The sequence below is a fragment of the Ammospiza nelsoni genome, chromosome 7 (assembly GCF_027579445.1).
Source record: "Ammospiza nelsoni isolate bAmmNel1 chromosome 7, bAmmNel1.pri, whole genome shotgun sequence".
Taxonomy (NCBI): domain Eukaryota; kingdom Metazoa; phylum Chordata; class Aves; order Passeriformes; family Passerellidae; genus Ammospiza; species Ammospiza nelsoni.
The window spans coordinates 23,043,757-23,071,196 of record NC_080639.1 but is presented as its reverse complement, the minus strand read 5'-3'; the positions used below and the strand labels follow the sequence as shown (position 1 = coordinate 23,071,196).

Here is a 27,440-nt window from a genome sequence, read left to right as displayed (position 1 = left end):
AATTGTGTCCTAGTGTTGGCTCTTACACACCACATTCCGTGTTTGCAGTATAGTTATATATATTTTTATTCACATACTTTGTTAGTTTCACCTTGGTACCTCAGGACAAGCCCTTTCACCTTGAACTACTGAAGATGTGTTACAATCTGTAGCCTCTTAAGGCTCTTCTCTCTGACTGAAGTGTAGTGGGGCAAATACCTGTCCAGTGAATGCTTGGGGTAATGCTTGTAACATTACCTGAGGTAATGCTTGTAACATTACCCTGAGGAAAAAGGATTGTGTTTGTAGACAAGGCGGAACGAAACATGTTCTCTTTCTAGAGAAGAGAAGGCTTGGGAGAATCTCATCACCGTATACAAATATCTGAAGGGATGACATCTTCCAAAGAAGACTGAGCCAACCTGTTTTAGTGGTGCCCAAGGACAGAATGAGAAGCACCAGGCACAAACTGAAACATAGGGAGTTCTGTCTGAGGAAAAGGAAGCACTTTTTTACCATGAGGGTGACCAAGCACTGGCAGTGGTGGCCCAGGGACACTGTAGAGCCTTCAGATGGCTTTTAGTTATTCAAAAGCCATCTGGACAAAGTCCTAGGCTACGGGATGTAGGTAGGCCTGTGTGAACAGGGAAGTGAGATAAGTAGGCCTCCAAAGTTCCCATCCAACCCCAAGCATTCTGTGATTCTGTTAGAGTACAAGGGCAGGTTTGCAGTACTCTGCACCCTTTCTAGTGACTGACTGTGATATTACCTGTTATAAGCACAAGCCATCCAGCAATCTGATGCTGATGTATTTTTAAAAGGGTTTTTTGACACTCAGAGCATCCTAGGACATTTTCTCCCAGGTCATCAAAACACATGGTTGCTCTATCATAAAGCTTTCAGGTTAGACATTATTTCAGCAATTCAGTGTAAATGTCACACTCTACTGGAGACATATTCCCATTCTTTGGCAAGAACACTGTGTAAGGCAAAGAAATTAACAACATGAAAAACAATGAAGGAAAAATGTTGGCAGCAACTGCACTTATTTTTAATTTTTTTTTTTTTTAATCCCCACAACTGCTGCCTACAAGCCAAAGTAGATGGTGAACGGTTAGGAAGATGTGTACTATGATGGCCTGAGGAAACAAACAGACCTCATGGCAGATTAATAATGAAATAGCTAATACACCACTTGAGAAAGAGGTACCTTCTGTATTTTATTCAACTGATTTTCCTGAAATGTCCCTTATTTCAAATACTTCCAAAAGCTTCAGACAACAGACCTGTGGGTAGGGTGTGAACAACATATTGCATCATTTTATTACTTACAGTACCAACAAAGGGCCAATCTATCTGCCCAGATTTCCAGAACTTAGAGGATTTTCAATAGAATAAATAAAATAAAGGTGAAGAAATTGAAAGTGACCTTAATATATTGATATTTATGTGAGATTGATACCATGCTTTTTTGGAAATTACTTAGGTTCTCATTGACATATTCAGGTATCTTAAACCTATAAGTATCTCAGATAAGAGCTTAATTTTTCTCTCTTTCACCACGAGATTACAATTATTTCCATGATGTTGTATCAATATAACAATTTGAGAGTTAAATTTCATTATTTCAACTGAATTGTATTCCTTATTTGTAAGATAACCATATTTCTGAGACTACTGTTGTGTGCAGCAAATGCACATAGGATCATATAATCAACATCTAATTAGGCCCACTTCATGTTATATTTGCTTAATTTTAACTTTCTTACAGCTATAATTTTTTCCTTTAGCCATTATAGCAGTTGAATTTTAATTACATTACCAACAAAAAGCTCATTAACATCACGTAATTGGCAGCGTTTCCAAAAAAACCTGAACTAATTGAGTATTTTCTGAAGAGTTCCCATCAAAGTATAATTTAACCATTACAAACAGCTTGGCAACTACATTTGCATAAAGATGTATCTAAGGAATGTTCTCATGTGTGGAAAATCAGATTTGATATTGCCATTAACAAACGAAGGAAGCTGTTACATAGCAAATCACTTCCACATTTTAATTATTTTGGCCAAACCCCATGTTTTTGTCAAGAAAGTCAAGTGAAACCCCTTGCTTTTCCACAAAGAAGCAGCAACTGGTCTCTGACTGAGAGTTATGAAGCAGCTTGCTTTGTGGGAAGGCAACACAATCTATTTTAGGTTATTTTGCACTCGCAACAGCTAATAGCAGAGATTGTGTCAGAAAGACCATGGTTCTTATGCAGGGGACTAATTAAACACATGACCAAGCAATTGTTTAATCTACAAAGGATCTCTTGCTAATTATCTTGTTAATATTCTTATATTGTGACAGGACTGATTTAATTACTAATGAAAAGAATACAAGTATTCCAATCATTTTTAGCTTCCACCATTTTTTAAAGACTCCCTACAATTGTTGCACTAGAAACAAAGCAAAGAACGCTTGCACAATCCTTTGATCCTTCCCCTCCAGTCTGCGATGAATGACACTGAGATCAGTTTGAATGCTGAGGTGATGATTAGAAATTAAAACAGGTCAATATGGCTCACATACTTTGAATATAGGTGAAAAACCCACTGATATATGATAGTTATTATGAGTGTCCTGCTTTCTTGTTTAAACCTGAACACTGAGAGTTTTGCAGAATCAAGGTTTCAAATAAGAGTTGAATAAAATTTGAACACATTCAACACTGTCAATAGGTACCCAAACTTCAGGGTTAAATATTGTGTGTTCCTATCTCTTCTTGGATTCTTTACAAAAGGATGGAAATCAATTTTGAGAAACTGGTTATTGTTAGAATGCTAATTAGGTATGTGCACTGCTTCCTTTGTCCTATCCCATTTTACAGTTCGAGTTAACAAATGCAACCATATTAATCTGACAGTGTGCATTTGCAATGAACCACCACTCTTAGACTGCAGAATGTAAGTTTAAGCAAGTTGGCAATAGATGCACAAGACCCTTTACATTCTGATTTTATTTTTTCTGTCAAAAGATATCAAATGCGTCAAAACATTTGTTACCGTAACATTTGCTAATATACAACATCAAAAGTGGATGTAAACATGAAGTTTAAAGTTTCAAAGTTCCTGTGATCAATTCACCTGAACACTATACAACTTGGGCACTGCTGTCTTTTCATTCTCCCAAAGATGTCTCAGATGCCTCAGCATGCTCTGGGTAGCCTATTTATTCTGACAAAGAAAAGCATTGTTTGAGGAAGTGGGTCATATGTGTGTAGAGATGTTTGCTGGAAAGGCCTGGAATTCCATGGTTCTGATCAGTATACCACTGAAAGAAAAAGTAAAAACAAAACATAAACCCCTTATGTCATGTTTTCAATTCTGCAAGAGTCAAACAATACAAAAAAATGTATTTTACTGCTACACATAAGAAAGTGGATGGGTCAAGAAAAATGAGGAACCTGATAATTTTCTTTTTCATCAGTTCCCAATATTTTCTTATTCTTGCTGGAAAAAAAAAGTTTCTAAGCCTTCTGTTATTTAAGAGTAAGCATTACTGCCTCAGTACGTAGAGGCCAGTTGTACCAAGTCAGGCAAAAGAGCCTTGAGATGCTGTTAGGGATGAAATCCCCTTGGCCTGCTGCATGGCCTGGGTAATAAGGGTAAGAGTCTTGCTTAGGAATAACTACTGAGCTCTAAGCAACAAAATTTCAGCTAAATGTTGTTTGAGTTCTATGCAAAATGAACCTTGTGAGTGATGATGTGGAAATAAAACACACATATGAATGATGCTAACTCAGAAATACCTGCCATTCCACTGTAGCTGAACCAGAATGATTACATCTGCATACAGTATTCCAGATACTTAAGATATAACCCGGATTTGCTAAAGATCAGCAAAGGAGGCAGAAAATGTGTAACACACAAAAGGGCCTATAAACCCCTGTTATCCCTTTTTGGGGAGTTCATGGCCCTGTGAAACCAGACTTGGGCAGAAGATCATATGTTTGATAACAGGAAAACACTTTGGTTATTAGCCCTGAGGAAAAAGGTTTGGAAGCAGAGGTTAGCATACAAATCAGATCTACATTTCCCCTGTTTATTTATCCTTTATATCCAGCAATCTCTTTCCTATGTGTTTCTCTCTCTGCCTATGCCTGCTATCCCATGAAAGTTTTTCAGAGAACTTTTTTTTGCTGATTCTGGATATATATTTGGATACCTTACACCCTTTTTGCTTGTTTCACTTCTTGTCTGTGGCAGACAAGTCCAATTCAAGATAGACTCTACCACAAATAGTGACAATTTGGCCCCAGAACTCAGCTGTTTCACCTTCCTCTTTTACCCAGTATCAAAGGCACTCATAAGGAGGCTGAATTCTTATTCTTCTCCCTGGCTCATTTTAAAAGCCTCCAAGTTATTCTTAACAAGAGGAAAATCCTGCTAGCATGCAAAGGGCAAGGAAAAAAAAAGAGCAGAAAAATCATTTGGGGTAGAAATTGAGAAGTTGTTTATGAAGGATAACAAATGCACTAGCAATTGCCAAATTTTGAAGCATGTTCAGTTGAACAGGGTAGTTAAAAACACTGCCAAATGTCAGATAAGCTTATTGAAAAAGTTATGAACCACTTTTCAAAATGAAAAATAGTCTATTATTTACCATTGCCTGGAAATCCACCTGTGCATTAACCAGAGCTTTTGCAATTTGTGCTGAGTTCTGAAAATGTACATTATCTAAAAAGAAAAAAAAAAGTGATTGTCTGTTGAAACATGTTAATACCACAAAGCATGAAGTTATAGTGCATTTAGCTGTGTCCACTAATTATCAAGTGATACAGTTGACATTACTAAGAACGAGTAAGCATCTTTATGATAGGTCATATGGAAATCTACCAAAGATCTAAGTCCTGACCCAATCAAAGATAGATGCTTAATGTTTTTCAAACAAAGTGATTCTGGCTCTGTGTTTGTTCTGCCATTTGCAAACCTCACCATCTGCTGTTCCATGGATGAGAAGATACTCTACATTTTGGAAATTCTTTGCTCTTGCCATCACAGTTGAATTCTGTTGAGAGGAAAAAAGAACAGTTCAGCAACTTTAATTTAAACCACTTATTTATAGTGCTGAAAGGCTTTCATTACCTAGTAGAAAAACAATCAAACGGTTGAACTGACATGACAGCAGTGACTTCATATCAATCTGAGAACAGAAACCATGTACAAGGCTGTATTTGTGTATATATATAGATATATACATATCAGTCTCTACAGTGGGATCTGAACGATCTGGATCAATGACCCAAAGCCAGTTGTCTGAGATTCAACAAGGCAAAGCGCCATGTCCTGCTCTTGGGTCACAACCACCCCTATGCAGCTCTGGGGGCCATGTGGAAGGGTGGCTGGAAAGCTCTCTGGCAGAAAAGGACCTGTGGGTATTGGTTGAAAACAGCTGCCCGTAAGCCAGTGCATCCCCAGGTGGCCAAGAAGGCCAGAGCCATCCTCACCTGTACCAAAAGTAGTGTGGCTAGCAGGACCAGAGAAGTGATCATCCCCCTTACTGGGCACTGGTGAGGCTGCACCCCAAATCCTGTGTAAAGTTTTGGGCCCAAGACAGACACTGAGGTGCTGGAGCGTATCCTGAGAAGGGCAATGGAGCTGGGGAGGGTCTGAAGAGTGAGTCTTCTGAGGAATGGCTGAGGGTGTTCAGCCTGGAGAAGAGAAGGCTCAGGAGGGATCATTACATTCTATATGACTCCCTGAAGGTATTTTTTAGCCAGGAGAGGGTTGGCCTCTTGTCCCAGGCAACAGTCAACCAGACAAGAGCGAATGGCCTCAAATTATGCCAGAGGAGGTTTAGACTGGATATGAGGAAAAATTTCTTCATGGAAATGGTTGCCAGGCATTGGAACAAGCTGCTCAGGGCAGTGGTTGAGTCACCACCTGGGAAGGTATTTTAAAGATGTGTAGATGTGGCACTTGGGGACATGGTTTTGTGGTGCACTTTGCAGTGTAAGGTTAATGGCTGGACCTGATGATCTCAGAAGTCTTTTCAAAATAAATTATTCTGTGCATCTGTGATCTGTGACTTTGGCTTCAGGACAGGAATACCTATAAATAAATACTGGGCTTTTTTTACATCATTTGCACGTGTTCTGAAAAGCACCAGCAGAAGAAAAAATATTAATCTGCACCGTATTGATGATATCTGTCCATAGAAGGTGCCTGTGCAAGCTTGGCTTGCAGCAGGTAGCTTTCTGTGCTGTCACAAATGTCTCTACACTAGCAGAAACAGATTTGATATTTAGCGTCTTTTCTATGGACCAATTCAGACAAAGAACAGCACTAGTCATGTCATTCCCAGAATGCTCTTATTCCTGGCGACCCAGACAGCTCCACCAGGGCTGTTTGGTATTGAGTGTTTCTGTTCTTCGAGTTGGGATGGAAATACATACCAGAACACGATCCAAATCTTTAACAGAAGTGTTTCCACTAAGTTCTTGGATGTTAACTCAGGCCTCTCTGTATCCAGGGCTGGTATGTGCTGCTAGAGGAAACTAGACTTCCTATCAATGTGAAAAAAAGAATGGCAACCTGTTCTAGGTAGGGGAAGCTGCTCTGATCATTTAGTATGCTTATGATCTTATTATCAGAGAGTTAAATTTGGATGAAGCAGTTTGCATATCTCAGCTAACAGTACCAACCAAAACCTTACTAACATCAACATTTTAATCCCTCTCACTTCAGTTCTTTTCTAGGCTAATGGTTAGCACCGGCAGAACAGTATGATTTGTCCAAGTAAGAAAATAAGGACTTCCGTTTAGCTTTTTTGGGATTTATAAATTAAAAACCTACAATTAGAACCTACAATTAATTATGGAGATAAGAATTTCATGGCAGTAGCTTTGCTACAAAAGGACTGTACCATGAGAGCTGGTGGGCCACTTTCTTTCATCACAGTTCCACTTACCCATAGAAGCGTTATTCAAATTTAAGGCAGAACAGCACAGAAACGGAATTCTCACCTTATAGTGCTCAAGATTATCGGACTTTATAGGAAGACCCATAAATCGTTCTGTGTAGATTGATGCTGAAATTAAAGAAGAAAAAAGCTACAGGTAAAGAAAGTGCAGATATTTTGTGGCTTCAGTGACACATAGGAAATTAAATGATGTTTAACTGTGTCTGTTCTTGGCTTCCTCATAACACATCAAATTTTCACATATTTTAAAAGTCAGCTATGAAGGCTAATTATTTACTGTTCTCCAAACCATCTTTGCAGAAATAGTGGTTTTATACTCATCTAGATTTTGGGGATAAAGGCAGTTAATTTATATGGCTTTATGCGGTTGGGTTGAACTCCAGAAGCCAGCTGAATAAGGCAATGGGCCAATATGGGTGCATGGTGGAAAGATGACACAGACTAATTCTGACACCTTAAAAAGAGGAGCTGAGGATTTGTATGTGTATTTACAGTAAATATGGATATGCATGTTGTCATTTTCCTATTGAATGCATATATGCAGCAACTAGAGAGAGCAGGAAAAGATGCAGGCATGAATGAAAAGGTGGCCCATTGCTTTCCAGGTCTCTGTTCAATTTCTTTTTCTAACTGCAACAAAGAGTGGTAACAGATTTGACAAAATAAATGTGAATAACTGAACAGTATCCATCACCAAGAAATCAATGCAAACATCTCTCTTTGAGCTGCCTTGGTATTTGTACTTTAACTAGGAGCTGTTATGAAAATTTATGGAAAACTGACACAGCAGCTGCTACTACCAGAAGATTACTTTCTTTATGACCTTGCCTTGAAGGAGGAACTGACACATATTGAGCAGTCAAGCTGCAGAATTACAAGGACTTTACTTATTTAAGGAAGTCAGGGCCTTCTGACAAAGAAGAGTTGTCATCTTTTCCTCTCAAAAGAGAGGTGATGGCCATTGTAATCATTAAGGAATTGGGATTGTCTATCTTGTTCAGTTTAATACACTGTATCAAAAAAACTTTGCTAAAAAATAGAAATGAGAATCCTCCCAGGAAAAGAAAATAAATCAATATACTGATGTTAGCTTATGTATCATTTACATGTGCTACCTCTGAGAGCTAAAGACATGTACTATGTCTCCCACATCAGCCAAGCAAGGCTTCTGAAGAGAATTTGCAATGTAAGTACCAAAAAAAATTAAGTAGCCTATCTTTTATCAAAATCCTTTATCATTCCATGAAAACAGAAAATGTGCAATATCTGTTGTCAACACAGTGTCAAACAACCATATTGGGCTTAAGTTTTCAATAAAATAGACTCTTTCTGAATGGCTGGCATTTCTACAGTATTCTGAGCCAATTTTTCCACCCTCTTTTACCAGTATAGCTACAACAAGTCCACAAAGGTCAGCAGAATTGCATTATAATGACTAAGTGGAAGATTCAGCTTGTCAATTATTGAGGAAGGAAAAGCAGATGAATTTAAATAATTTTTAATAAAACAGTCACAGATATAATGCTTTTAACTATACATTGTCCCTGAATGGAACCTTCCTTTCTATCTTATAACTGTTCAGCTCTGACTCAGAATGGAGGAGGGTGGGACAGCTTCTGATGAAAGAATATGGCCCAGAATCTCATCTGTGCATCTAAAAGAGGGTTGGACAGAATTTAGAAGCTCTAGGGGCCAGTACATCCTGTGACATACTGATACTGCTCGGAGCCTCAAGGAGGTAACATCCTGCAGTTTTACCCCTAACACAGTTCACCCTAATGCTAACTTGATGTGTTTGCCAAAACTTATGACTCATGACTTGCTTTTGTTTCCTTCCTTCCTTAGTGGAGGTACATTTGCCTGTTTGGATTTTACAGTGTGTTTTCAGCAAGATTCTTTAATTGCCACCTGAAAATTCAGCTGATGTAGAGATTGCAATGGTGCAGGTCTAATCTGCTTAAACTTAAAAAATTCATTTGAATTTTGATGCCAAGACAAATTTTTATAGCATGTCTTTTATTAAGGGACTTTTGTGAAAGCAGTGCTTTATGCCTGCATTCTAGAAATAATTTTGTGATCATGAGTAAAAATGCCTTAAAAAAATCTTGATGCCAGCGAAAACATGAAGACTATGCTTCCTGTGTCATACAAATATTTTCCCCTTTGTTTGCAAAACACCATAAATACAAGGAATGTCTGTGCTAGCAGTCAGGGAAGGAATCTTTTCCATTTAACCAAAAATTTTTCTCATAACCAAGACTTCTTAGAAAACGACCATATGCTAAGTAAATGTGTTCAAAGTGCTACATTTTACTCATTGAAAATATTCATGCCATGATTTTTTTTTACACTAAGGTTCCTTAACACCATGCCAAAAGCTTAACAGGTCGGCAAGTATGAGTATGTTCCTGCTTTATTCACACAGGAAGGCCTTGGGAATATACACCCAGTGTTGTTTCCTCTCAACAGTTTGAAGCTAATTCCATAAATATAAATAAGAATATGTGTTGTACATATTGTACAACAATACAGGCATGGCTGAGAAACATTTAGAGGGAAAAGTATTAAATTAAAAAATATTATATTGAACACAATAGTCTTTCACTTTTTCCACAGCTTTTTGGAAACAACTTTGGAGGCATCAGAAATACTGATTTCTGACACAGGTCATCTGTGGTTTCAGAAGTTGAAATGTACTATGATTCTGTTGCTGGCAGATAAATCAGTTCAGCTGTTTCCGAATTCAGTGATAATGCTTTAATAGGACTTTAAGGCAGATCACTCCTTAATAGCAGTTTATTGAGAGGGCTTTATGCACTTACTGTTTTAGAAGTGCATATGGAATTATCCAGACATACCTTCTTTGTGACAAAATCAGTTCCAAACTGCCAGTTGCTCTCAGTTATTTTCAGCAAGAAAAACATTAAACTTAAGGTCTTAAAAGTTTTAAATCTAGGTAATTTGAATGTCTTTATGTTTCAAATTGCCAGTCTCCTGCAATGATTTAATTTAAGAAGTCATTAAATGCTACATCTTGCTTTCCAAGTCAGTATTTATGACAAGTTTCCATACCGTAATATTCCCAGCTGGAAACAGGAGCCACAGCCATTCCACATTTAAATACTCCACTGCCAGATCCAAGTGCCAAAGAAGTTACATAGCCACCATAGGACTAGGAGGAAATCACAGACGGTTTAAAATTACTGGTGAAGTATCATTCTGTTTTCTGAATCAAACTCATATAAACTAATTCCAAATGAACTAATTTGCTTTGCATGCATGGAGGACAAAATAACAAAGGGTTGAGGGTTTTTTGAAATTAATTTATTGATATCAAATGGATCTGATGTAATTTTTTGTGAGACAGATTAGACAAATTAATAAAATAATTTCTCTTTTTTTGCTGCTTCTTCAATGTTTATCACTGTTTTCATTACCACTTACAGTCACAGAGAAATTGAATTTTGTAGCATCCTTCATGGTAATCTAATGCAGCCTATAGCTCAAAACAGGGCTAACTTCAGACAGAAATGACACTGATTGCAGTCTCATCCATAGTGCACATCCTCTCCACTCTATCTGCTTTAACAATGATCAATTTTGTCATATTTTTTTCCCCTAAAACCAAACAGAAACTTTCCTTCTGGTAGCTTGTTTTCATTGCCTCTAATCCTTTCAAGGTGCACTTCCAAGAAAAGTTAGAGTTTTTTTTCCCTCCCTTAACAAACTACCTAGGTTTTGCTAAAGACCAGCATGCTGAACTGACCCAGTCATCAGTACTAATATACTCATTACTTCAGGATGGAGCAATTCCTCCCTATGGCTGCCAGCCACGGTCCCTGGTATTTTCTGGCCTGATTCCTTAAACTGGGACCCAGAAAGGAAGAATAAGTTCCCGGCCATAAGAAGGATAAAGCAGTAAGTAAACCTGGATAAAGAATAGATCTGGGAAACTGAATGGGGCTAGTTGCTGAGACATGAAAATAATGTAAATAAAAAGCCTTTGGTTTGGCTCTCCACAGGATGTGGAACTGAGGTTGGAAAAACTCATATAAGGTCTTTGCAAAATAATGGGTTTCTGTTTACTTTGGAATGGAGGAAGGGATAAAAGTATGGCGTGTCATGAAAAATTCTGAAGATTACTTCAGTAGTATATGAAAAACTAAGGGAAATAAGCAGTTTTTTTTTTTTTTTGTACAGAAGTTAACTCAGTCCATCCTCTTGACTTTCCAGCTTGTAATGATAGTAAGGGATATAGTGGTAGAAACACTACTGGTAGAATTTTTCCAAATCATCTGATTTGCTCATTTGATCTTTCAAAAAATCAGTCCACAAGGCTAAAAAGTAAGGGATTAGGATTGGGCAGATATATATGTTCAGTGTAACAGGCTGACAGAGTTCACAAGCCAAATTACTTTAATAGTTATTTAAGAGCTTTTGCCATCTTGAAGAGTTTGTTGAGTCTGAAAGCACGAGTTCATGCACACTCACCAATCTGCAGCCTACAAATAAGGAAACAGCTTTCAACTCCTTTCAAAGCTTACAGACTAGGAAATGGTATAATAAATTGGAAATAAATTGGAAAAAAAGGTTGATAGGTTTGGCAGTAGTGCCTTTATTTTAATATTATATCCACTCCTGGAATACAATGTGTCCAAGCTCTTAGTTGGTTCTGGAAACACTGTGGTGAAAGAAAATATGATGTGACTTAAAAAAGAAAATATTTTCTTGAGACCTTAAATTACCTAATGTCACTTTAGAATTATTCACTTCTAAGCATCTGTGTCGTTCAATTTCACCATATGATACCCATTTTATTCTAGTGTTACAATAGCAATTGCACCAAAGTAACTTAAATATTGGTTGGTAGATGCTTCATAGAAAGATTTTTAGCAACTCTGCTTATGTGCTGTCTAAGATGAGGCAATGTATCTGGCTATTAAAGGTTCTGGGAGCATTACAAAGAGAAATACATGATAAAAGCAATCATGAAAAATAGACTGGCTAATAATTTGGAATGACTCCCATACTTCCCAATTTTTCCATGTCTTGGTGAAGCTGTCAATGTTGTAAAGCCCTCAGATCCAGATTCCTCCCTGATGACCACTGTAAAGCCAGCCAAGTACACAGTGAGTCAGGATGATGCAGGGGTCACATTTTCTGATGAGAGATAGTCATAGGACTTTTCTCACTATTTTAAACTCAGATCAGAAAGGACAATACTTGAATTTTGGCAGTAAGTCCCTAAGTTAAAACTAAAGCCAAATAAAATGTCTTCATTTGGCTTGACTTCCAGTCCAAACAATGTATTAGACATGAGCTTTTCAAAATTCCCTCTTGAGCTGCCAAAGGTTCATTTTTGGGGGCTTGAACTGTTGCAATTACATGTATATAAGTACCAGCAGGAACCACCCCTTTGGCAATACCATCATACATTTGCAGAAGAGATTTTATATATACCTAAGACAGAACCAGGAATAATAGTAATAATAATAGTAAAAAAAATTATACTGCAAGATTATTAAAGATAGATCTAAAAACTCCAAATACTTACCCAGCCCCATATTGCTATTCGTTTCTCATCAATAAAGCCCATTTCTATAAATTTTCTGTGGAAAATAAAATCACAGAAATAAATGCATTATTACAAAAAATTGCTAGTACAATAACAAATTAGCAAAAAATAGTTTTTCTTGCACTTTTTTTTCCACACATCCCACCAATTTGAGCAAACTGACAATCAACATAGCATGCCTGATTTCTACAAAGCATCAACAATTCAATCAATAGGTGTTGAAAGGGAAGTGGAAGAATTTTTCCTGAAAGAAAATACTGAAATCAATGCTTTCACATAATAATAATTTTTATTCCACTGGATGAGGATAATTTTCATTGCTTTAGTGCCAGTGGTGCAGGATTACCATTAGCATTCAGACTTTATCGTGCAAGATACACTACATACTGATGTCACAGTGAGTTAATACCTTCATTTCTTAACAGGAACAGTATTGACTTCTGAGGAGATTAGGAATTCCCTGCAGAAATAAGTGTTTTTTTTTTTTTAATGCCTGAAAAGTAAAAAGCTCTTATGGCCACTTTAATAAAAAATAATAATGAAGGAATCATCTACTAATGCTCCAAGTAGGTAATAAGTTTGAAATGTATAAAAGGTGCAAAACTTCTTATGCTCTCAAGAGTCAAACAGGTCAAAGAGAACCATAAATATTATGTGTCCTACAAATACCCTGAATCAGAGTGTGGAGACTGTATTTCTAAGGAAATATTAGCAGCAGCAAAGAAAGGATGAGGCAAAAGGATTGAGAGTGACAGATAAACACAGTAGGTTTGATACACATGAGAAACACAGTAGCCTTATTTACCAGGACAAGGGCAAGTGATTGACAACACCCAAAACGTGGGATACTATCTGGGTGGGACAGAGTTAGAAAAGCCAAAAAATTATTTAGTTTTGTTATATTATTGTGTAATCCCTGGGGCTCCACCTACAGTAAAAGCCCCTCCAAGAACTTCCCACCAGAGTATAGAGGCTCTCTAAAAATCATGCATCTTAATCCATGTGTTAGATCAGGAGGATGGAATGCACTACATTTAACTGAATAAAAATTTAGTCTAGGTGCTGACAGAAAACTGGGAAGTGTGAAGTCTGAGGTCACTTTTTCATGGCCTGTCTCAGCAGATTTTGCAACTGCAGAATCAGTTTAGGTTCCCTCTGATATTCTATGTCTGAGCAATGATTCAGAATAGTATAGAAGCATTCTTATATTTTGAAGTATACCACTCCTCCTAAAATTTTCAAGATAGAAAATAAAATAATAGAATAATAGAAAAACTTGACATGATATACACTTATTCTGTTTCACTTACCACTGAAAAGGATAATGGTGCATTTATACTTATAACATTGAGGAAGAAATGAATTATCACAAAGCAGAAAGAGGAAGGAACAGATATCCTTCCCACACACACTTGTAAGTACAGGCAGCGCTCTCAAACAAGCAGAAAAAGCTGTGAAAACCTGGGTTGCTACATCCAATTTTCAGCTAAGATACTTGAGTATCTTCGTGGAGTCTGGAGGAAATAGGGTATTTACTGTTGTACCTGGAAATCTATCCATCCATCCATCCATCCATCCATCCATCCATCCATCCATCCATCTATCTCTAATATCTCTGAAATCTATCCAATCTATCTCTGATGGGCCAAATTCCCTACCAAAGGCTAGGCTAAATTCCTGCCTTGCAGTCATCTCTGTGGGGTTCAAACTAACCCTTTAAATGCTCACTTTAGCAGTGCTACTGCATCTGTAAAATTAACAAGACAATCTTTCTTTGCAATCCTTATCTTTCACTTTCTCCCAAAAATCTCTGCATAGGGAATCAGTTTCCCCTGGAATACTTTCAAGTGTTTTCATGCAAAGGAGCAGCTGTTGGGGAACACTTATCAAGGGACCTCAGGTACCTTCGGTGCTTAACTATCCTACAACAGCACAGAATGCAAATTTGTGACTAATTGACCTGCAGAACATTTGTGTCAGTTTCAGTTTCACTACAGAATTCTCATTTGACCTTTAGCTAATCAGTGAGGTAAATCCCTATGGATCTCTGGCTAATCTCTATGGTCACCGAGACAGGCTTGCCCTACAGGAAATAACTTCAGAAAAATGGATAATTGGCTTAACTTGCACCACTGACAATTGTATTTCTTTAGGCTTAGGAGTGAAGCCTCTGATGATTCTCTTATGCAATGCAAGTGGTGAGGTCCAAATGTGGACCAGACAAAACCTCACTGACATCAAGCAAACACTAATATTTTCTTTTTGCAAGTGTTTTTGGCTTACATCCTGGAGACCTCTAGTATTCAGAAGAAAGGCTGAGAATTCAATATTTCTTTCACCTTACTACTTCTTGGTATGCAAATACAACAGCTATATAGGGAGAAAATCTACTTACTTAACTGCTGAGATTTGGTCCTCAACTTCATAGACTCCGAGTCTTCGATATACTGCATGCAAAATCTTGTCACCTTGATAAGCTGTCCCTCTGCCATCCACCAGAGCAACAATAATTCCCTCTTTGCTTGCAAGATAGGTTATCCAGCTAATGCTAAAGGTTGCCTTTACATTCTGAGTGCAAGGTCCTCCATACCTGAGGGTGAAAATTCACACATTTTCAAATCACAAATTTATAAATGGTTATTGGATACTGCACAATAGCTATTGGCACTGATAACATTTCCTCCACATGTATTTTGCTACATGACTGTGGTTCAGAGAGCTCAGTAGACAAACAGTTCTACTACTATTTTCAAGTAGTTATGAGATTTTGCTATCTAACATCCATTTTAATCATTTAGGTCTTATCCGTAAGGGAAATAATTAGTTTCAGCTCAGACTAAATGGTGCAGTTTCAGCTGCTTGTCCTAAGGGGAATCCTTGGAAAAGCCATCCCTGAAAGATTCAATTCTTTGCTCTCTCCAAATTCCTTAGGAGTAACATCCTTTTTTGGTGCTTTTCTGCTTTTTTGCATTTGATTTCCACATGCAGTCAGTAATGCCAAAAAAAAGCAAGATTAAGAAATACAGCTCCTTACACTTTTTGGCTATCCCCAGACCTTATTTGTTTCAGTAGGGAATATCATGTGCTGTTGGAAGGGAGGGCAGAACACACCCCACCATAGCTGAGCAAACGGAGACACTCCTCATGAGAAAGGCCTAATGCAAATTACACATTTGACCTCAAGGACAGGACTTTTCTACTCTAAACTTCAAACATACTTAGCATTCTCAGACCTTCGGATCATCACTGGTTATAAAATAAAAAATGATGTAATTGTTTATTACACCCACTCAGCTCTCCTTTCTCCATATTTTTTCTTTTTTCACCACTGCAATTTTTATTGCTTTTCTGCCTGCAATAAATTATGTCAAGTGCTCTTAACAAGCAAGTCCACACAGATTAGTTTTCTTTTCATCTTAAAAAATGAAGCAGGCTCTTGTATTTTTCACACAAGCAAAGCTGAAATCAATACTACTTCAGACTACCTCCTGATAAACAGAAGAAGCAACAGAGCTAATATCTACAAGGAATAACCCACATGGTTTTAGCCTTTCTCTTTCTCTGAGAAAGTAATCCTTACCATGCTAAGACTAACATTAAAATCCTTATCGATCTCCATTGGGATGAATTTCTATTCCAGAAATACATTGAAAAAACCACAACAAATGAAACAGAACTAAGTAGTCTTGCTTTTACTTTATAAAATGTTGCAAATGTCCCAGGTTTGTTAAATTAGAAAAAGTATTTTTTCTAATGAAACAACAAGATTCAAAGAAAGGAAGAGTTACATACACCTGAATAAGCAGAGGGTACTTCTTGGATCTATCAAACTGTGGAGGTAGAAGCATTTTGTACCACAAAGCTAGAAAAGACAAATTAAAATTAGATTCTTAATGGTTGAAATGATTCCTCTAGGCACAATCCAGAGTCTGGGGTAACAGTATATGAACATGAATCAGCACACAGTACACAACGTACAAACTGTGAATCACAGAACTGATGCAATTAACTGTTTATATTGAGCTGTTGAAGAACAGCTTTGAAGAAACCCACACTTTAATTTAGCTATGCTAAATTACTACTTCACAAAAAAGTCTAGGTTCTCAGTTTTTCCAGATGCCTAGAAAAGTATAACCATTTTAAGATTATCAGATATTCGTTTTGGAAACTTTATACTGATTTATTACCATGGGATACTGTTGGTAAGTCACTACTGAAAAGAACAGTGCAAGCAAATCAATATAATGCATAACACATGAACAGTATCTTACATTTCCCATTTTATTACCACCATATTATATTGTTTTTTACATGATATTTAAACTCTTTACCAATAGTATTAAAGATTTTTTAAAAACGTGTGCTGTGAAACAAATGTATTTTAACTACATTTTTACGGAGAGATAACCTGAGGCATGGACAAATCAGCTGTTATTGAACAGGGCAGAACCAGGCCTCTTCCCAGTCCAACAGGCCAACAACTTTGTTCTACAGAAAGACAATATTTACTATAATAAAATTCAGGCAACATATTAAAATGGTAAGAATAAAAAGTACAATAAAGACATGTAATTCTTACTTATACCATCCACTTCAAGCTTATTAATTTCTTCTTTTGGCAGTCTGATATCTTGTAAAGCAGACTGCAATTCCCAATTGTCTTCCAATACTTTGAGCTCTAAGTAAAAGAAATGCCTGAATTATTAACTGATTTATTGTTAATTTCTCTTCAGTAATTAAGATTCTTTTACTTTGTGTTATTAGAACAGAAAGGAAATCTGTGAATTTTACAAGCAGAGTAATGAAATCCACTCAGACACTTCTAATTGGGCTTGATCACATAGCTAAATGAAAGAAAAGAACTGGCATTGCAGTGCACAAATACTCGTTAGATTTTTATAGGATGTACATTTTGCAATGCAAATCATTTCACATGTTGCCTCTGAGTGTTAGAGTCCCGCATGTTAAGAGGAAACAGCTTTCTCCTGCAGATCCCTCATCCCAGTTTTGTAAAATGGGGGAGCTAGAAATGCAAAATTGATAGCTCTGTGCAAAACACAGTCCTGTGTCTCCGGTATCTCCTCTCTTGCCTACCAGACTAACATCAGTTTAACCTCAGTTTACCACACCTTGGGCAGTGTGGTCAAGCACACGGTCATCAGGGAGTATCTTGGTTCTGGGTAATGCAGGAAATTCAATTTCTCAAGGGGTTATGGCAAAGCTTCAATTAACCACTGTACAATACATTCCTACACAAAGACACCAGACTTACTATCTCACTGTCCTTATTACTGCTCACTTGGTAAACATTTTTTTCCTTTTTACTTGCTTTAGACCAAATTTAGTTACATAATTTAAAAATTACTGTTTAAAATTTAATTAACTTACAGGATAGATTGCAGAACTGTATATTATTAATAATTTGGTTCTCGTTTCTTTATGTGTTTTCCCGTGAGTACTGTGGGATAAAGAATATTGAAAACATAAGGGAAATCTGTGACTTTTAGCTTCACTTTCAGAATGAAAGAACCTTTTAAAATGGCAGGAGATTTTTCTTTTTTCCTTTACATTTCCCTTCTACTTGTTTCTGGAAATGTTCAAAAAAGTACGAGAGGTATTCTTCTCTCAACATATATTGAGCTAGGTAGTGCTTAGGACATGCCAGAAATATAATACTGAAATTCGTTCTTTCAAAGTACTCTTGACAAGTTTTGCAGATTCAAGTGGGTTTTTTTATGACTGAAAGATCATCCTGCTTTTGGATGCTCATGCAAACTCAGCTGAACCCTTTTCCAGCCTTCCCCTCAAAACTCCTGAAACTTTCCCATTACCACAACTGAATTGTAGGCATCGTGGAAGGAACTTCCAAACTGATCTATGTCAGTTTAACTGTCTCCTACTAAAATTCATGGGTGATATAGTTTCAAAATGCTGCCAACTGCAATGAAAATGGATTTACTAAAAATAGTTTTGCACCACAGAAGAGATTATGAAAGCAAGGAACTGAAGGAAAATTAATTCTAAAAACATAATGAAGAATTTAAAGAGAAGCCTGAATTTGTTTTTATTCCTGAGAATAACATCACAGAAGAGAGAGGGATGATGAAACCTCCATCCTTCAACCTCCAGTGGTGAAAATCCATTACAAGAAACTGTTCTCTGCTGCAGAGAGTTTAAGAAACACATAACTGCAGTTGAGCACTTTGTTGTATTTCAAGCAATGCATAGTTTGATAAGATAGTAGGGGCCCTTTACATAAAAGGTAACTGAATCAGAAAAAACAGAGAGGTATAAAAATGGATTAAATTATAAAAAAAAACAAACATGCATGCATTGTATTTAAACCTTTAAATCTATTTAAACCTTCTGCAAAAGAAATACCAGCACACAGTGTTTCTATATTATAAGTGCAATTCACATGTTAACCTATCTTTTCCATTTGCAAAAATTTTTAAGTGGTTATAAAATGAGATTTTCCAACTGCTACTGGAGTCTAAATAATATGATGTTGCAATTCACTGACTTCTACATGAATCACCACAGATTAAGTTAGTTTAACAATATTGTAGCATTTGTCTTCCTTATGTTTTTGCATGTCTTTTGGTCTGACAACATTCAGTTAACAGTGGGTTATCCATGCCAGCTGAACTGAGAAAGAGAGGATTCACTGCAGAACAATTTATATTTTCATAGTTAGAATGTTCCTGCTTGGCTTGGTTGCAAACAGTTTTCACTAACAGGCTACTTAAAGGATAAGGGCTCTGAATATTTCTTGCTGAAGATCACACTTTGTATCAATAATTTCACCTTGTCTGAAGCAGTTATTTGAACTGATCATCTGAAAGAGCTTCTGCTCTTTGACATCTCTACTGTTGGCTGAAGAAGTCATTGATCCAAATTCTAATTAGCACAGCACAACAGGTCAAAGTGTAAACTAAATAGTACGCTATTGTCTTTTGTTTAAGGTAATGTTGCCTTGTGAAAAAGAAAGTCTTGTGTTCATCCAAACGTGAAAAGGAATATTCTGGAAATCACAATAATGCTTTCTACAAAGTTTGACTCAAAATTTGGTAAACAGAGTTGCCCATGTTACTTTTATCTGTATTGTGTAAACAGGAAAAAACAGCAGGATGCTATGAAAGTGCTGGACGCAGGAATTGGGATAACTGCATCAGTGTGTTCATTCCCAGTTGGGTTTTACTCATGAACATATCTAGAAAGACACTAGTTATTTTAATACCAAACAAGATGAAAGGCTTCTTGATCACAATACTAAGTATTGTACTAGAAGACCTTGATCTGTAAAGGAGGTAAAGGAGTAAACCAATTGCTCAGAAATAGGCATGACACTTGCAGTACCTCTATCACCACGGTTCTCAAAAAGAGTAGAAATGGGAATCCCAGGACCTGTTGAAAGAATGATAAAAAGTCACTTTACAGTTTGAAGCTGGAATTTGGTGATGCAGTGTGTATTACATTAACATTGATAACTGACAGGAGTTAAAAAGCTCAAAGCTGATGCAAAAATCTGAATCTTCTCTGCTGTATAACTCACTATCCCTGCTACAATACATAAGGTTCTGTGTGTACAAAGACTTGGCATTGCTCAGCAAACGTAATAGAAGCAACTTTAAATCTACTACTGCTTCCTCCCTAGAGATGGAGTGACATCTAGTTAATACCTGAGATGTGATTACATAAGGTGAACGCAAAACTAACAATGTGAAACATTCTTCTGAGAACATGTCACATTGGATTTGTGAAGGTGAGTGCCTTTCACATGGTGATGACCTTACTGACTATTTTGCGCAAGAATGATTGAAAGGTGTTGTTATTTGCTACATTTGGTTCTCTCCTCCACAAAAGTTCTAAGGAACTTTTCAGCTGATCAGTCGGTGCAGAATCACAAGAATAGTAAACTTTATAAGAAGTACACAAAAGGAAAACCTTGGATCCTTTTCCTCTTTTTTTTAGATTGTGATGTCACTGTTTTTTGAGTACAGCAGTGGATGAAACCTCAGATCACTGAAATCACCTAATTTATTACAAAAGAGCTAAGATTTCCTTTAATACTTGTGTCTTGCAAGAGGATTCAATGATCACATATCTTGAACTGAATTTTTCTCAGATCATTTATTAAAAATGTCCTCAGGTGCTAAACAGCCAACATTTATGGCTGACACAGGTTTTATTTTAACTGGGAAACAAAGTAAAGTAGTTTCTCACAGCTAACTTTAATCACATAAACTGGGAAACAGTATATGTTTCTAAATCCTGCTCTGGCTGATGTGAGAAAAAACATGGCTTTCATGAGCTGGATAGCTGGATTAAAATCTGTTTTGTGACATGAAGGACATTCACAAATTCATTTTAAATTCTCAAAATCTCAAGCTTTTTTTTGAAAAAGTAAAAAAAAAATCCTGAATATATCTGTATTTACTGAAACATCACAACATTTTTGAACATGGGAAGTCTCTTTCTGGAAATCTTTTCTGGTTATTGTGAAATTTCTGTGAGTCATACAAAAATCATTTGGGATAATCAGCATAAACTACAGTGCTAATAAATTCTAAAGAACAACTGATTATATCTTTAGTCCCATGCCATACATACCATAACAGATCAAAGCATAATACTTTGAATGTTCACTGAATCTTGCTGTATAATACTGACATCTCTCTTTCCTTAAATTGCAGGTAATGCATTGTTTTCTCATAGGTTTACTTCCAATGCTGATTCTAAGAGAAAAATCAAACAAAGCAATCATTATTTTGCTAAAATTAACTTTATATTTGTCTGTTTCATATTTTTGGATGCAGGCCCTGTACTTTCAGAACAATTAATTTAAAAATAAATGCTTTGGTTTTTTAATCAATTAGATGGCATTTCTCTCCATTGTCAGACAGAATCTGAGGTTAAGATTTAGTTAAAATAGCTTGTGAAATTACACATTAAACATCTTGAAATGAAATAGTTTTATTGACAAGTCCAGAGACATCTTCTATTTACCTACTATAATTAAGATAATGTTGATAAAACTTACTTGTAAATATTCCTTCTTCCAGGATAGCCTTCAAATTCATTGCTTGAATAAAAACTGCAAATTCATTTATATGTTAATAAATAATCCATAAAGTGATGACCTATGAATGAGCATCAAGACGAAAAGCTGTCTTGGAAGTTAATTAAGACTTTTTGAGATTTCTGCATGCGATGGAAGAATAGTTAAACTTATATACCTTTCATCTCAATAAATTTTTGCTTAGACTATGATTAAGCGACACATAAGCCATATAAATAGGACTTCTATCTTAATTCTCATGAGCTAATCTCTCCAATTATCTAAGCTGCCTCTATCTATACAGTAAGCTGAATGAGAGATCATAAAAAGACAAGTAACTGCAAATTGTGTGAGGGTTAGCCACATGATTAAGTGTTTTTAAATAAGCCTCTCTAAGATGGGTGAAGTAAATAAATAGAAAATTGAGGGCCATTTGCAAAGAATCTTTCATAAGTAAATAATTTTTACAAACCTATGCAGTACCTTAGCATACAGATTTGTTGTGGATGCATTCAGATAAAAAACTAATTACACCTAATTATAATCTGACAAGTTAACAAATGGTGTTCAAATTCTTAAGTGTTGCTTTTACTGACAACACTCCCAACCCTTTTACTTCATGACACTTACATTGCATCATTTGTTACTCTGAAAATGTATATTGCCTCCCATTCTCCACTTGTAACTTGGATTGCATTCTCCTGTGTAGGGAGACATTTAAGTTACTGAATATTGTAGAATTCCTTCAGGACAGTAGATCAATGTAGAACACTTGGCTTGACTTACCACAGAGCCATTGATGTAATGAATATGCTTATAACCATTTTTGTCACTAAAAATTTTGTAGTATGAACTGCTGTCTGATGTAAAATACGGTGCAGAAACAAAGAACTGAAACAATGGAAGAAAAACAGTAGATGAGACACAAGACTGTCCAAAACTGTTCAGCAGATTATACCTCACATTACTAAAAGTAACAAGACCATTTAATCAGTTCAAACAGGACAAATTACTTTGCACAGGTTTGTACCTGTGATATTCAATCTTCCCGTGATCACATGTTACAATTAATTTCATTTAGGATTTCTTAAACCTATAATATAGATACCTCAAGAACACCAGAAATATGAACTCTCTACTTGCAAGTGGAATAATTTGTATATTCTCAATTACCTTTCCTTAGTTATTTAAAAACAGGAAGAAATTATTTTTAACAAGTAACTTTCTGAATAATGCTGATGTTCACGAAAGGTGCCAGACTGAGGATCCTGCGGACCTCAGTTTGTCTGCTTCACTGAGCAAGCACAGCATCAAAGAAATGGATATCTGAAGTTTCCCATACTATTCCACTAATTTTAAAGAACAGATTATTCCAGATAAGATCTTTCAACTTTTACTTCCTTTCAAAGAATCACATCTTTACTAAAATTGTCAGTCAAGGCTGAATTACTGCAACTCTAAGTTTTATTTTCAAAACATAAAGATATGAAGATATAGGAATGACTTGCAACATTCCTGACTGAGTATACCTTTTGAATAATATTAACTCAAGCTCAACTAGGACTTGTGACCACAAGTTAAATTCCCCTGGAGACTGTATCTGTGATTCCTAATACTTGAAAGCCTATAAAGGCAAAATCTGGGATTTATGCATGTGTGCAAATTCTTTAGCTCTAATAAAAACCTGTCATCAGAACCTCAAGTGAAGTGTAAAAAAAAATAAAAAGGACCAAGTAAAATAACTAATTCTTGTAAATATATGATCTTCTCATTAAAACATCTCTTAAGGGACAGTGCACTGAAAATTGAATCTCATTGTTAAGTCCACTACAGGACATTTAGGCAGTGTGAGGTTCACGTACTTCTGTTAACTTCCCCTGCCTGAAAGTAAATATAAGCAACACTACATATTCACTGTTGGAATACAGTCTGTATGACTGTAAATACTGATCTCATGATCTTACAATTTCCTTGCAGGTTTGTTTTTACTGCAAGTTGCTGAAGGTATATGGTTGTCCAGGGTTACTGGGCAGAGAAAACATCTTTCTGAACTCCAAAGAAGTATCATCTGCCATTCTAAGGAGCATATCTTACCTTGAAGGCTTCCCCTTAGCTGAAGATGTGCAGCACCTGGCACTAAAACTGTTCTGAGTGGACAGCTTTTATTCTTAAGATTCTAGATAGCCCATTTTATCCCTTGCCCTAATGCCACCAGAGGAATTTTACATCTATTCTTAAGCTCCAGAATGCTTCTAAGGATTACACGGCACTGTAAATCTACCTCTTTTCATTAATTTCCTCCCTTCATTAAATTCTGTCTCAACCAACTTTCCTGTCTCGTCAGTTGGTCAGGACAGAAATAGGTTTTTAAATTTAGAAAGCAGATAGCCAGATACTTCGTCTAGCACAGCATTAAAAGCTTCAGTCCTACAGTGCAACAAGTCTAAGCAGTAGTGCTGTATGTCTCAGAAGGCTGCTTCATGTTTCAAAACACTGATGGCAAGATGCAGGAAGCTGTAGCTTGTAGCTGAATTCAGCTTGTAGCTGAATTAAAATAGAGTACAAGAAGAAAACCTACTCCGCCCGCCCATCCTGTTTGACTCTCTTCAATGTGCTGCCGATTCTGAAAAACAAAAGCAACATTACACTCTTTAAGAAGATTGAGTTTAAGGAGATTGAAAAACTTCAAGTAAATCAGTAGCTGCCTGTAAAAGGGAATTTTAGAATGTTTGCTATGAAGGTTCAGGCAGTTGGAGGTTGTCTAAGTAAATAATTTTGCTGTATTAAGGTCATTATGTTAATTAAACTATTGTTTTTAACAGCTGACATCAGACCTAAACAAAATTTAAAGCAATTATGCAACTTTTTCACTGAAAACAAGAATGAAAAACTACTTAATCTCATTAATTTTTTGGCAAAAATCCAAGTAAAATAGTATCAGGAATATTAATACTAAAATTTGGTTTAGATTTTCAGCTTGTTTGTATTTTCTTTGATTTCAGAGTTGAGATGTTGATTTAGAGCAGTGGTGATGTGACTATTAGGCATTCTGAGACTATGAATATAAATTTAGAACACCTTAACTCCTTGTTCTTAGAGCTGATTTGGAAACAGACTTATACCGAGCATGAATGATGCAGCTAAAAGTTCTTTTATATTTGTACTTATGTTTTGCTTGTAAAGTTTCTAGTGATATATTTAAAAAATCTGTATTCAATCAATGTATTTCTTTTTTTTATCTTGCAAACTTTTCTTTATACTCTTCATTCAATATAGTATTTCTTCACAGTTTGAAACAAATTTAACAAATTTGTTTTTTAAGGAATATGATTTGTATTTCTTACCCTCAACATAACCTCACTACTATTTAAAATCCTGTGTTCTCCCTTCTAATTTGTTCCCCACAAAGTAACTTGAGGAAAAGTTGCAGGTCCTTGCCCCTTAGAAGACTAGCACTTTGCAAGGGCCCGACTGAGCTACTAACAGAAAAGATAGATTTTATTTCTTTTTAAGATGATAAAAATGGGATGTATTGTTTTATATCTACATCCTTACATTATTTTCCTTTCTTTGAACTAAAACTCAGATCTTGATGACATAGTACATTAGGGATATACTTAAATTCTCTCATTTGAGTAGCCCCCATTTCACAAAGACATGCCTACCTTTTACTCATATGAATAGTTCCACTGCTCACATTGGTTTCTGTGGTTTAGTCACATGAGAAAGAGTTGAACATGTGAACATTTCTGATGAATCCATATTTTGGGAACATCTTGTAGATTATGTTTTGTTATTATTTTCAGATACATAAAACATGTACAAGTTTATTGTACATTAGAGACTCAATGCAATCTGAATTCAACAAGAGAACTATTTTTGCCAAAGGAAATGTTCAGAGATATACTTTCTGATGGTAAATAGAGCTAATGCAGCAGTCCCATCTGTTCACACTCCTTCGATTGGCCATTTGTGCAAACTTTAATGTGATAAAAGCATTGTATCACTGTTTAAATATAGAATTATAGAAACGTCAGTAGTGACTCCATAAATAAGGTTTCATGGAGAAATGCAATTAAACAAGGATCATGAACAAAGTCCTGAAAGATGTTAATTGGTCTGGTCTGGTCTGGTTCCAGCAAAGCAATTAAGCACATGCTTAATTTTAAACACATAAACAGATCTACTGAAGTAAATAAATCCAGCTATGTGCTAAAAGTTAAGCTTGTGTTAAAGTACTTCACTGGATTGTGGTAGAATCTGAGAAACCTTATATGTTTTTCCTTTCCATTAAAATATGCAATTATTAAAATACAGTTTACTTGCAGGCAAGGTAGAGATTCAGTATTAATGAACCTATAAAATGGAACAATTACTTAGGAAATATAGCAAATGCTGCATGAAACATGGCTTTTTCCCTACTAAATTATAGTATTTCTCTGTGGACTGCTACTTCAATGACAATGTTTTTGAAGTAAGAGGACCTTAAATTCCCTTTAAATTTGCAACAGTTTTCATGTTAAAGAGGAGTAAAAATTATTTTCAACTTGAAAAGACTGTGTCAATAAACTCTGAATTTATAATTTATCAGTTATTCAGAATACTTTAATAAATATTCTTGCCTTTTATTTCCAATTAGTTCAAGGTTTCATCTAATGTTAGCCTTAATAGGTGTTCTGTACCACGAACCCTAAAAACAAGACAAGCCAAAAGCACCAATACCAAAAGACAACAAATGAGATTTCTGTACTAGAGTTACTGAAATTCAGGGTTGTCTTTCCTTCAGGATCTATATGAATTTATCTGTGTGTACACTTCTCAGGCTTTACAAATCTCTGTTCTGTTCAGCAGAGCACAGTCTTCTTTCCAACTGACTAAATCACAGAATGACATATTGAAACCAAATGTAGTTACTGCTGCAATTAGCCTGAAGTTTTCTTTTTTGGATCTGATCGTGTTTCTGAAAACTTGCCTACTGTCTAGAACTGTATGATTTGATAGAACAGAAGAATTTCTTCTTCCAGAAAACCTGCCTTACAATTAATGTGTATGTTCTTTCAAATAAGCCAACATTAATCTAAAAGAACATGGTTTAGTCAGACTTAGTATGGAATTTCAACACAGCATAATAAGATTTTCTTTAAAAAAAATACAGATCCTATATGGTTTTACTTTTGAAGATGCTAACACAAGAAGGAAATAAAAAACATTACTGAAAGCCTCTCAACAGCATTTTAGGTGGTTGTTTTTGTTTTGGTTGTTACTTAAGTTTCACAAAGAAAAAATGCTGTGCTTTTATTTCCTGGAGTAATTAGTATTTTTCACCCCTCTTCCAGCAATTAAAATATTAAAAAATGTATCACTATAGTAAAATATTATTGTGATAAAACACAGAAAAATATAATTATGGCAGGGATTAAAAAATAAAAAATCAGATTAGTAAAATTCTAGATTTATATTTCCAACTTCATTACCTCTGGACAGTCCCAAGTATTTGAATGCTCTTTGAAGTCACAAATAGCTAAGACTGAAAAATTCTGTATTCTCTTCAGCCACTGCACACAGATTCGTGTATCTGTTACCCAAGTAAGCCAAGTAAAATAGTGATCACTAAAATATAAAAAAAATTTAAAAGGGAGAAATGGCCGTTATTAAACAACAGGAGTATAGAAGCATTGCTACAGATTGCATTCCCCACATTTCTCTCTGAAAAACAACAGCAAAGCTTTCACTGTCTTAGGGCACTTTTTTATCCTCTGTAACAATGTATCATATGGACAGCCAAAAGAAAAATGCAATATTTCTAGTTAGCTTCTGATCCTTCCAGGGGTTTAATATGGCAGTACACTGATAGATAAA

General features: G+C 35.9%; 1 protein-coding gene across 3 annotated transcripts in view; it reads right to left on the bottom strand.

The window, feature by feature from the left end:
• Nucleotides 1-1,184: 1,184 nt before the first annotated feature.
• The window catches only part of FAP (fibroblast activation protein alpha), a 38,936-nt gene continuing 12,680 nt past the window's right edge, over nucleotides 1,185-27,440 (bottom strand). For all 3 annotated transcript variants that reach the window (XM_059475489.1, XM_059475488.1, XM_059475490.1), the window contains 16 exons: nucleotides 27,056-27,191; nucleotides 24,160-24,204; nucleotides 22,368-22,472; nucleotides 22,212-22,282; nucleotides 21,564-21,617; nucleotides 21,134-21,258; nucleotides 19,880-19,927; nucleotides 17,100-17,198; nucleotides 16,313-16,382; nucleotides 14,916-15,110; nucleotides 12,500-12,554; nucleotides 10,018-10,117; nucleotides 6,989-7,053; nucleotides 4,959-5,031; nucleotides 4,627-4,700; nucleotides 1,185-3,294 (listed from right to left, as the gene is read on the bottom strand). In XM_059475489.1, coding sequence (XP_059331472.1) covers nucleotides 3,193-3,294; nucleotides 4,627-4,700; nucleotides 4,959-5,031; nucleotides 6,989-7,053; nucleotides 10,018-10,117; nucleotides 12,500-12,554; nucleotides 14,916-15,110; nucleotides 16,313-16,382; nucleotides 17,100-17,198; nucleotides 19,880-19,927; nucleotides 21,134-21,258; nucleotides 21,564-21,617; nucleotides 22,212-22,282; nucleotides 22,368-22,472; nucleotides 24,160-24,204; nucleotides 27,056-27,191 — 1,417 coding nt within the window. In that variant the 3' untranslated portion in view covers nucleotides 1,185-3,192. The remainder of the gene's footprint in view (nucleotides 3,295-4,626; nucleotides 4,701-4,958; nucleotides 5,032-6,988; nucleotides 7,054-10,017; nucleotides 10,118-12,499; nucleotides 12,555-14,915; nucleotides 15,111-16,312; nucleotides 16,383-17,099; nucleotides 17,199-19,879; nucleotides 19,928-21,133; nucleotides 21,259-21,563; nucleotides 21,618-22,211; nucleotides 22,283-22,367; nucleotides 22,473-24,159; nucleotides 24,205-27,055; nucleotides 27,192-27,440) is intronic.